The sequence below is a fragment of the Silene latifolia genome, chromosome 9 (genome assembly GCF_048544455.1).
Source record: "Silene latifolia isolate original U9 population chromosome 9, ASM4854445v1, whole genome shotgun sequence".
In the NCBI taxonomy this organism is placed as follows: Eukaryota; Viridiplantae; Streptophyta; class Magnoliopsida; order Caryophyllales; family Caryophyllaceae; genus Silene; species Silene latifolia.
In genome coordinates, this window is record NC_133534.1 from 225,131,323 (window position 1) to 225,143,875 (window position 12,553).

The 12,553-nt window shown below is 35.7% G+C and overlaps 1 protein-coding gene across 1 annotated transcript; it reads right to left on the bottom strand.

Annotated features, from left to right (window-relative positions):
• Positions 1-9,694: 9,694 nt before the first annotated feature.
• Positions 9,695-10,264, bottom strand: LOC141602305 (uncharacterized). Its single transcript, XM_074422608.1, has one exon. The coding sequence runs from the start codon at positions 10,262-10,264 to the stop codon at positions 9,695-9,697; it is 570 nt and encodes a 189-aa protein (XP_074278709.1).
• Between the last annotated feature and the right edge of the window lie 2,289 nt (positions 10,265-12,553).

Consider the following 12,553-nt stretch of genomic DNA (forward strand, 5'->3'; position numbering starts at 1 on the left):
TTTCAAAATCGAATTTAAGTAATAGTTACCAAGTAGCCATATAGATTATTCTTAAGTGCTTGAGGAAGCATTAAGGATGGAAAGTTAAGTGTTTTTGATGCAATTAACTAATTTGTGTAAGGGTGTTACACAAATGACAGTTGAGATTGCGAAAGGTTTCAGACAAAACCATATTCAAAACACATGAAGATGGTTAAGGAACCATTGTGGCTATGTTATTATAAAATAGATTTGCTAGAATCGTTCTAGGCAATAAAGAACAATGAGAAATGCTTACAACGGAAATTGAGTACACTTGCAATCATGAGATGTGCAAGAGGATGGATCCCGCACACTGTGAAAACAGTGGGAGCTATTCTAAGGCTAGAGAGCTTATGTCTAGATTGGATCTAGACACGTACTCAGAAAGTTTTGTGATGCAAATGTATACATTACAAAGAAAAACGAGTATGTAGTAAGGTTGAGTAAGGTACAAGAAGTTGATAAAACCTACTAACCAAAGCCTTCTCATAGGCTTAACATGATGAGTCATGTCATATGTCATTTCAATTGCATTGAGATGAACAACTACAGATGAAAATGGATTATTAAAATATGAAGTAGTAATCAGGTATTGACTATTCATATGTGATAATCACATTTGTCGTTCGAGTTTTTAAATCTAAAAACTCCTTTTATACTTTGTTACATCCAAACGGGTTGTAGAGACAATATTGAACCCCGTTAAAGTGAACTCGGATTAACATGGTATTTGCCCATAGTAACTTGTATGAGGTGACGTCTCGAAGTGACTAGAGTGTGATGCGATTGATGGCAAGTTCAAGTGCCATAGAGTCATGTGAGATGACTAGTCGATCACATAGGCAGACTGTTAGGAACACTTTATCGGGCCTTATGACCGCTTATAGAGTTCTGGCAAATTTATATAGCCTGGTCGTAGCGAGAGCTACTATAGTATTCTAATGAGTCAATTCTTTGACTAAAGACTGTTCGCCTAAGGTGGCACAGTTTCAGATTAACTTTGATTTATGTTACTACGACCTTCGTAAATGGGGTCAAATGGGCATATTTTGGGTTATGATGGCTGTGGCTAATCAAAGGGAATAGTGCGATAGGAATTGTCCACTCCTTGTCAGGGTTAAAACAATATCTCAGGGCCACTCGAGGAGTAATGAACTGGAAATGCGTGGCCACGCTCGAAAGGTATCTATGGTAGATAATTCTGGTCAATCAGTTATTCTCCAGATCGAGGAAACCACTCTCGATATGATCACTTGTAAGTACGACTTGAAAGACACCTTGCATTGAGTGGGAGATAGTAATAGGACAAGAGAATTGGTGACGCACACTTGTCGAGGACAAGTGGGAGATTGTTGGAATAAGTGTCCTCCGGCAATAATGCGATCACAACTGTCGATCATAATGATCACATGTTTAAATCTCATTTTAAGAATACATGTGGGATGTAATATTTTACAGTCAACTGGTCCACACATATCGGTAATGATTGGCTGACTAGAGTTTGACATTACTGTCGTACGTCGGTGGTGATCAGTTGATCCCCTTAGGTCATACCTATAGGGAAATACTCTTAATTGATTATTTAATTAATCGTATGCCGATACGGGTTAATTAAATTTCTTAAAATTGACAAGTGATTTTGTGAGTAAAATTACGTGTCTTATTGTAATTTGATTAAATAAGATTCGGTCTAAGTAATCGAATTGTTTTATTACTTAGATTAATTTATTGTTTATGAAACAATTAAAAATAGAATGAATAATTTATTATAAATACAAGTTATTGTAGTTTATAATTACATGACCCATTTTGGTACAAGTAATTATGAATTACTAATTATTTTTGTATGTGACATATTTAAATTATATGATGATTTTTAATATGTTAAAAATACATTATAATGTAACATGTCAAGTAACATGTCACTATGTCACAATTGACAAATGACAAAAATAAAATGGACCACCATGTTATATGGGTGACCGAAATTGGAGGGGTTTTAGGGTTGTTTTGTTTGAATTATTTTATTCTAAAAACACAATCATAACCCTAGGGTGTAGGCATGCAAGGCTAAACATCTTGAGAAGAACAAACCTAAAACTAGGGTTGCATGCTAGTCTCTTGTGAAGAGCAACAATAAAAGGCATTGGGCATGCTACCCAAGGCCAATTTTTCGGTGTCATGTTCATCTCGAACTTGAAAAAGAAATTAATATATGTTGGAAAGCTCGATGAAGCAGGCTACAAGGTTCTCTTTGAGCAAAGTTCCTAGAAAATAGTCAAGGAAGCTATAGTGGTAGCTCGTGGGACTAAGAGAGGAATTTTGTACACCACTGCAGGGTGTAGTGACATGTGTAGTGTAACTGCGGGAGGGATGAAGAATGAAGTTGTTTCACGAGACTTGTTGTGGGATCCGATAACTATGCATAGTGGGCCTTACATTAAGCACCGTGGGAGTAAAGTCGGTGGCTTGAAGGCAGAAGGTGGTCCGAGAACGCACAAGGTGAAACTAGCACGTTTAAATGTGTGTGAAAATTCAAGAAGTTCTAATAAGGCAAGAAAGGGTGTTTCGTTTAGGTGGGAGTGCACGTCCTGGAAAACGATGAGTGAAGCCCGACAAGTATGGTTGCCTTTGGGAACAAAGTTGAATGGTAAATGGTCAAGGATGGGTAGTACCTTGGCTGGGCTCTTGCATTTAACATGAGCAAAGACATGGTCGTATTAGATGAAGAGTAAAGTTGGCGTTACCTCCATAATTGTCGGGAGGTGGGAGATTGTTAAAATTAAGTCTCTCGATTATGAAGTTAGATGTTTCTAATTGAGAGATAATGAGGAGGAGTTCCTAACTCACTAAAAATTACTTCTGCATTGATCAAGGCAATGAATATAGTAAAGTTACATGGAAGTTATAGCTTGATATTTAACTATAAAAGGAGAAAACTATGTAATTTTTATCCTCATATCCTCATTGTATATTTATTTGAGTGATCAATAAAATTCCTAGTACGACTATAGTGAGGACGTAGCCAAGTTGGTGAACTTCGTAAATATTGTGTCTTTGTTATTTTTCCGATTCATATTATCTTTATTATTGTGTGAATGACTCATACCAAAAATCCCCACAGTTCCCATTTGAATTGGTACATCTTCCATGCTATGCAAATAAAAGGGAGATCCAGTAACGGCGTGGAAAAAATATATAAAAACAGACAAAATAAAGAAAACACTGAGTTACTAATTACATACTTCATGCTAGTTATTTTTTGATTCCTCACAACGTTAGTAATCTACGTATCTTCATCCTGCATATTCAATACAAACACACACAAATTATGCCTAAGTAAGAATAACTTAAAAGACAATTGTTTTTTTGGGTTTATTTAAAAGATAATTACACTTGTAATAGTGAAAAGATATTGAAAACAATTAATCGCGTGGTGTTACTTGTCTATACTATGTATAATGGTTCCTTGCTACCATTTTTTTGGGCAAGTTAAAGTTGGAACTGGTTTTAGAAAGGTTACCGTATGCTTTTCCATATTATATTATGAGAGTAAGAGGGAATATTTGCATTCAATGAATCAATTTAGTAATCACCTCTTTTCTCTTTTCCGTTTTTTCCCTTTCGGTTTCATTTAATGCCACTCTCATATAAGGGTGGGAAGATTAAAGAGAGTTGAGTTTTGAGAGTAAGATGAAACGTTTCTATTCAATGTTTTTAAGGTCAACATTCAATTTTCTTCATTTCACAATTTATTTTGAGTTAGTGCATGCGACCCATGGTAGCGAAGTTAGATAAATTTGGTGAAGTAAGTGAAATTTGGTTAAGAGATGCCACATAGGATTTAATATTGCTTTAGAGATGCCATGTCACATGTTTAAGTTTGCCTTTTTTATATTATTTATAGATATTTCATGATTCAAACATTCCAAAAGGGGTGTAAACTATGAAAATCACATCTAAGTTTCATATTTTATAATTCAAATTGACATTTTAATTAAAGTTTTCTTAATCGAACATGTTAATGAACCGATTAAGGTTTTTCATACTAATTTTTTTAAACCGATTTCACATGATAAAATGTTGGTTGAAAAATTTATATATTTTTCCTTTGGTAATTGTTAAACTTAATTTTTCAAATATTGTACTACTTAAAAATTACACATTCATTTATTTATTTAAAATTTATACAAATAAGTACATATTTTTTTAAAAAAAAAATATTAGTTGCAAACACAAAAAAACTAAATTAATACAAACTTTTAATTTTTCTCATAATTTTGGTTATCAATCTGCCTTATTTATTTAACCTTTATTTCTTTTATTTAATGGGATGACTTTTTGTTTTCCCTCTAACATTATTATTATATTTTCTATTTATGTTACCATAATTTTTTTATCTTCCTCTTCATTAACAAAATCCTTCTTTCCTAGAATAAATTATTGAAATTAATGCGAAAATTAATTAAAAAATGTTCTTATATAAATATTATAATAATCCTGATTTTCATTTTTATTCAAAAAGTTGGTAGGTAAAGTATACATAGAGAACTAAATTAATTATTTCACTTTTTTATCTTTATTGTGTTTTGAATTAATAGTTACACTTTTATTTAGTTATTATTTTTGTGTTTGTGTTTACATTGTAGGAGAATGACAAACTCACATCATGTCATCATCAATAACATTGCATGGAATTGTAAAATAATGGTTGTGGATCTTCTTTTGGCTTGAATACTATTTCAATTTTATCGGGTTTTTTTTTATTATTATTATGGTGTGTGGAATACCAAATGGTAGTATGAATCTCTAATAAATGGTGAGATGTTACATTTTATATATACTAATAACCCTTGGAATATTGATTGGTAAATTTTTGTAAATTGTACTAGATTGTCTTTCACTCTTTCATGCACTTTAATTTCCCGTGTAACAGGTTTCTTCTATTTGTATTTTGTCAAGAAAAGGTTATAAATCAAATGTTTTAGTCGAAATGTTGAAGTAGGCAGCAAGGAAGTCAACTTGACCATTCAATATTGTCATATGCAGAGTAACTATTTTGCATGGTTATTGGTTAGAACCCGATGCTCATTCTCCAATTCGTTGTTCCAACTTTAAATGCTTTCAAGCCTTTAAATCATTTTTTGTTTTCCATCAAATAGTTTCTTCTAATACTCACAATATTTCTTCGAGAAACGTTATTTTAATGAATTGTATATATAATTATTTTCTCATGAATTAGGAAAGCTATTAATTCTTACAAAGTATAATAGTATTGTTTTGAATGTAATGTTGGATTAATGGAGAGGAAAAATCTATGCTTAGATCTTACGAAGTATGTTTGAATCATATATGCTTAAATCTCTATTCATTTTGTCATTCCGAATATCGTGTTGTTAGTTTTGCTAATTTTCTACTACTAATAATTGTCAAGTCCACCTCTAGATCGAGTTCTACTCCTTGTGTTCCTCTCATACTCTTTCTCTCAAATCTAATCTTTTATATACTACGGAGTATATTATTAGAAAATATAATTTTTTTTTAAATTGTAGGTTTTATTGTTACAATAAGTTATAGGACAAATAAAAACCATATTACATCACTCTTATTTTTGTGTTATGTATAAATGTTATCTTTTCTTTTCCAATATATTCTCCAATTTAAATGAGTTGTATACATGGAAAGAGTTTAAAACATAGTGTCATGAGGTCACGTTTATACATGAACTTATATAATCAATCTTAAACGTACCCGTGATTTTCACGGGAATAAAAACTAGTTATATATTAACTACTAAACTAAAGTACAACGAATAAGTTCAATGGTTGTAAGTACAACGCTCGCTAGCTCACTCGTCAAAACCTCATATAAGCACCAGGCTGCAACTTGCTCATTCGTTAAAAATGAATATCACAGTCAGTGGGGAGTAAATCAGGGTTCTTCCAACCATATTAAATCAAGACACGCATAAGCAAAAAGATATTAAAGCATATACAAGATAACCAAATAACATAAGGATGGTATTCAATACATGTGAAGGCAGTACATAAAAATGAATGTCACGGTCAGTGGAAGGCTCTATGGGTCTCAAGCTGCCTTAATGCGTTGGTTTCTAGAATATGGGAAGAACGGAACATTAGAATTTTAATGATGTTGAGCATGATGTGGATTATATTACAAAACGAGTTCAATATTAGTAAGTGTAAGGTTATTACATGTAACTCATTCATCTTATGAAGATGAGATTATAGGATGTCTAAACGATTGAATTCATTAGGAGGTTCTTTGCTTACACTTTGTAAGAGTGGTCTCTTTACTCCCTTTATGAAAGAATAAAATTGGCTTGCAATGGCATATGAGACATGATACGTGCAATTTATATAGTCCTTTTGGCCTCTTATTGCACACATTCCCATGTCATTCTCATAGTTTTATATTGCAAAATGCCTCGAATAGGCTACTTTGGTTTAGTTTGTCCTAATTGCAGGAATAAACCTGAAAGTAGTGGAATCGTACCTTTTTCGGGTTCTCTTAGCATGCATTTATGAAGATCGAAGGTTTTGAGTAGAAATATCGTGCCTCGGGAAGCATGAAGGAGTATTCGGAAGCTAACCAAACGAAGAAATCATGCTGGTTCAGTGGCTAAGTCCTCGATCGAATGGTTTTCTGTTCGATCAAGAGGTTCTGGTGGTCAAGGAAGCTTGATCGAGCCCCTGCAGTGCTCGATCAAAATGATGCTTTTGGAGTTTACTCGATCGAAGGCCATACTTGTTCATTCGATCGAGAGGAATTGCTGGGATAGTGCTCGATCAAGGAGTCTCAAATCCCTTGATCGAGTGAATTGCTACTTAACACGGTATTTCTATTCCGTGATTATCTTAATTAGTATTTTAGTTTATTTAATAAATATCTTCCCTATATAAGGGAAGACGTAATTAGGTTTTAAACGAACTCGATTACTCTTAATCATTCTGTTTTTAGGCTTTAATTACTAATGAAACTATTTATCTTCTCCTTTCACGTTACTTTGCTCTTAATTCCGAATCTCAAGCTTGTAATCTCTCTTTACTCTTACTCTTAATTTAATTCCTCTTTGCCTTCTCTTAATCTTTGCTCTTAATTTCTGTCTTATTGTTATTGTTCTTATTAGTTTATGTTATTTCATCTTTGTCATATTATGTCTCTTGCTTATTCATATATCGTTGTTGTTAATTCACTAATAGTATAAGTAGCTAATTCTCTCTATGTTTTTTTTTTTGGGTGAAATGTAAGATTTTCATTAAGCTCGAAACAAGACTATTACAGCCTACTCAGTTTTAATACAACCAAATTTGTAGAACAAAAGTTCTACTTACAAATATCAATGCTACCTAGCCACTGTATATCCTTACTATTGCTAATCCTGGCACGGGAAGCACAAATGCGCATCTTGACCACCTGCCTGATCTGATGAAGAACCAAATCAGGCATCATCAAACTATGTTCCACTCGAACTCTATTCCTCTGCATCCATATTTGATAGAAACAAGCCAAGAGAGCACAAGTGAAGATACTTTTCTTTACCTTGGACCAATTCTGACTCCACGCCCATTGCAGTATGTTTGCATTAGGTAAAGTAACTTTAAGGATAGACGCCATCCCTCCCAGAATGTATCTACTGTAATCACAAGCCTGGAACAGGTGAGCATGTGTTTCTGCTTCTTTGCCACACAGAAGACAGATCATCAGGACAAATGCCTAAATTAAACAGTTTAGCTTTCACCTGTAAAGCTTCTCTAAACAATAACCATCCTATAAACCTGTGCTTGGGCACAGACCAAGAACACCAAATGAACTTGTGCCAAACAACCTGCTGAAATTTAGGTCTTAGCAACTCATATCCACTCCTAACAGTATAACCGTTAGGATCCAGTAGCCACTGCCCATGACCATAACCTGAACTCAGCTGATCTCTAACCTTGCAGATGTTCTTCCATCCCCAGCTAACATCACCACTGGGAACATAATCAGTCCAAGTTTGGCCCTTTAAATAAATCTGATTGACCCACTTAACCCAAAGTTTATCAGGATTAAAGAAACTCCACCAAACAAGCTTCCCCACTGCAGCAGTATTCCACACCAGACTATTCTTAATACCCAAACCACCTTCATCTTTAGGTGAGCACAATTTATCCCAACTAACTAGAGGAACCCTCATGTGCTCCACCTTTCCATCCCATAGGAAATTTCTACAAATGTTATTCAACCTATTCAGAACTCCTTTAGGGATAACAAAAATATTCATCCAATAAGAATATAATGAAGTTAGCACAGCATTGACAAGCACTAACCTCCCAGAGTAGGACAAATGTCTATTTCCAAAACCAGTAATCTTACCAATTAATTTCTCCACAAGAATTTGGCAGTGTTGCTTAGATAGCCTCCCAGCAGTAATAGGCACACCTAGATACTTGAAGGGAAGCTGACCCTCCTGAAACCCTGAGACTAACAAAATATCCTCTTTAACCCACCCAGGAACTCCATTAAAATAAGCACTGGTCTTGGATGGGCTCATATGAAGTCCAGAAGCTCTAGAAAAGGTAGCAAAAGCTCTCAGCAACACTATTATTGACCCCACATCCCCTTTACTAAACAATAATAAATCGTCAGCAAACATTAGATAGGTTAATTTAACCTTACCACACATGGGGTGATATTTGAACCTGAGATTATCAGTAACATAAGCCAGCACTCTACTCAAGTACTCCATAGCAATAGTGAAGAGCAAAGGAGAGAGTGGGTCCCCTTGTCTGAGACCTTTCTTCCCCTTAAAAAACCCAAACATATCCCCATTCAAGACTAGGGAGTAACTGGCAGTTGTTACACACTCCATTAGTAGGGCAATAAAAGATGCAGGAAAATCTAAGGCAGTCAACATCTGCTCCAGGAAACTCCAACTAACAGAGTCATAGGCCTTCTTCAAGTCAACCTTAAGTAGAAACCTAGGAGACACAGACTTCCTATTATACAATCTAACAATATCCTGGCATACCAGAATGTTCTCAACAATGCTCCTTTTCTTAACAAAACCCCCTTGATGATCACTTATGACATCAGGCAATACTTCAGACATTCTATTACAAAGCAGCCTAGAAATGACCTTATAGATAATGTTACAACAAGAAATAGGCCTAAATTGGGTCACATTCTGAGGCATTGCACACTTAGGGATCAAAGTAATGAGAGTGTGATTAACCTGCTTCAAAAGCTTACCAGAAATAAAGAAATCCTTGATGGCACTACAAACAGACTCTCCCACTATATCCCAAGCATCCTTAAAAAAGGCAATAGAATAGCCATCAGGCCCAGCAGCCTTATGACTAGGAATGGAGAATAAGGCCTTTTTAATCTCAGCATCAGTCGTTGGGGCCAAGAGAATGATTTTATGCTCATTGGTACACCTCTTCCCCAGCCTAACAATAGATTGACTAACAGGATTAACATCTTCAGAGGTACCAAAAAGTTGAGTATAGAAATCTAGGAAAGCACCCTGAATAAGAGTAGGCTCATCACACAAATGCCCATTGGTATCCTCTATTCTTATCACTTTGTTACTCATTTGTCTACCTTTAATAATGGAATGAAAATATCTAGTGTTATCATCCCCCTTATCCACCCAGGTAGCTTTAGATTTCTACAGGAGGAACTCAGAGCAAGCAGTCTCTAAAAATCTAACACTACTAGCAGCTTCAATTTCCTGATTGATGAGCTCAGGGTTAAGAGGATCCTCCCTAAGCTTATCTTGAATGAATTCAAGGTTCATCTTAGCTCTAGCAATATTATTCACAATATCATTGAAGTTCTCCTTATTTAAATGTTTCAGGGGCCATTTTAAGGACTTAAGTCTCTTAACAAGGTTAAACATAAGTGTGCCAGACCACTTCTTACTCCAGACCTGCCTCACACACTCAGTAAACTCCTCAGCATGGCTCCACATGTTGTAGTACTTAAAACACCTTCTTGGTTTAGTTAGATTGCTATGTTCCTGAACTACACAAGGTGTATGATCAAACACACCTTCAGTATAGAAGTGAGCATAGGCAGTACTATTATCTTTCAACCACTCAGCATTAACCAACATTCTATCAAGCCTACTGAATACCCTTGAGGAAGGCTCCTGCTTGTTATTCCAAGTATACGAAGACCCAATTGCAACACAATCAGTGAGCCCACATTCAGAAACACATTGTTGAAAATCATCCATTTTCTCAAAAGTAGTATTACCACCTAACCTTTCAGAGGGAGCCAAAACAGTATTGAAATCCCCATAAACCACCTAGGGCCCCTTAATATTGTTATTATACGCACACAGTTTTGCCCATAAGTCCTTCCTTTCAACAACACCATTGAAGGCATAGACCATGGTAACATAAAATTTATACGCAGTGCTTAAGTCTTTAACCTCCAAATAAATAGCTTGAGAACAATAATCCAAAAACTGAACACTAAACATAGAAGGTTGCCACAAAACCCAAATTCTACCACCCTTGTGATAACTAGTATTAGTAGATAAGCACCAATTAGAACAAAGGTTATTTATTACACTATTTAGAGACAAAGGTTTTACCTTTGTCTCAAGGAGACCAAACAGCCCAACTTGATGATGATGAAGAAACCACTTAATGTTATTTTGCTTAGTCTGGCTGTTCAATCCCCTGATATTCCAGAATCCGAAGTTATGCATTACCCCCAGGAAGAGGTAATACACTACCAATTACACCAATGCCAACAGTGGGAGTTGCGGTATTAAGGGACTCAAGGAAAGTGGTATTACCAAACTTATTTGAGCTTTGTCCTTTATCCAGCAACTCCTGCCTGCTAAATCTTATAATCTTCCTGGAAGGTGTGTTCACAACATGATATTTTCTATTCCTTGTCCAAGACACTTGGAACTAGTTAGGCTTTTCTACAGGGGTAACAATATCAGCAGTTGGAGACACAGGCTTAGGGATTGGTACCACTACAGGAGCAGCAGGACCCTTCTTCCCTTGCTGAGCTTTTGGTCTCCACTGTTTTTTCCCTTCCTTGGACCCCATCTCCTTCTGACCTTGTGGATTCTTAGTTTTCCTACACTTTGAAGATTCATGACCAATTCCATGACAATGCTTACAAAGCACAGGTTTCCATTCAAACTCAACCTTGACAGAGACCACAAGACCATCTTCATCCAAAAACTTAACCTTTTCAGGGATAGGTCTACCAAAAGGAACTTCCACCATGACCCGAGCAAACCCAAGTCTAGTCTTGTCCTTTGTAGCAGCATCACATTGAATAAACTTTCCTAACAAACCAACAATCTGAGGAAGACACTTACCCCAAAATTTTAGTGGTAAATGTTCAATCCTAACCCATACTGGCACCTCTTTAACTTCCTCTTTAACTAACTCAACATCAGGACTTAATGGTCGCACAATAAGGGGTTTATTGTCGAACAGAAAGTGCCCTTGTTGCAAGACTCTATCTTTAGCAGCTTTGGAAGTGAATCTTACCAGGAAAACACCATTTGGAAGGAAGGGCACCTTATCAATAGGATGTTGAGCCCAGATTCTCCTGATAAATCCATCTACCACCTCAACAGAAGGATTAGCACCCAATATGAAACAATAAACCGAGTTTTGCCAGTACTCAAGTTCATCTTTCACATCGTCGACGGTGAATCGAAGTAATACAGCCGGTTCTTCCTCAATAACTGCTAGCTGCTCTTTACCTTTACGGCGGCGTTGCACCACCCAATCCTGTTCCTCCGAATGAATCTCCTCCAGATCATATGGTTGAACACCAACAACCTGATTCACACTCTTAGTTTTGCGAGCATCAGCACTTTCAGGAACCCCTACCACTATATTAGGATCAGGGTCCCCAGAAGAAGCCTGCACAACAGTATTATTGCTTGTATTTGTGTTTGATTTTGTTAATACAGAGACTAGAGGGGGAAATTGTTCGACATTAGAACAATCAATCGACATTTTTAGGGATTTTTGGTTAGGGTTTATGATTTTTTTAGGGTTTTAGTGTTTCTCTCTCTATCTCTTCATCTCTTGTCTTCTGTAGTTGTTTTTAACGGACCACAATATTTCTACCTCCTCTCTATGTTAGGATTAGGGGAGTCATGGTAGTGAATAAATAAAGTTATAAAAAGATTAGATGATTGAATTGTGAGAACTGTTTTATGACAATATAATTGTAATCGTTTAGTTGAGTGCACGCTTCTAAACTAGTTAAATTGGTTAAATTCAGGCCTAGATCGAAATATTGGAATGAACAGACCTGTTATGAACAGTAGACTACCCTAATGAGGATGAAAGTTAAGTTAGTAGTATTCTAGGGCGGATAGCGGACCGAAAGGACCTTTCCTTTACCCTTCTCACATTAGATCGTCTGAGCTATTTGTGTCTGAGTTGATTAATTACCATGGTGAACCAAATTTCTAACATACTTTTCTTTATTTGATCACATCCTTATTTCTCGTTATTCTTATTACTCTTTTCTCTTG

Coding starts and splice junctions, on each gene's coding strand:
- LOC141602305 (XM_074422608.1), bottom strand. CDS start 10,264: ATGGATGATTTTCAACAATGTGTTTCTGAATGTGGGCTCACTGATTGT.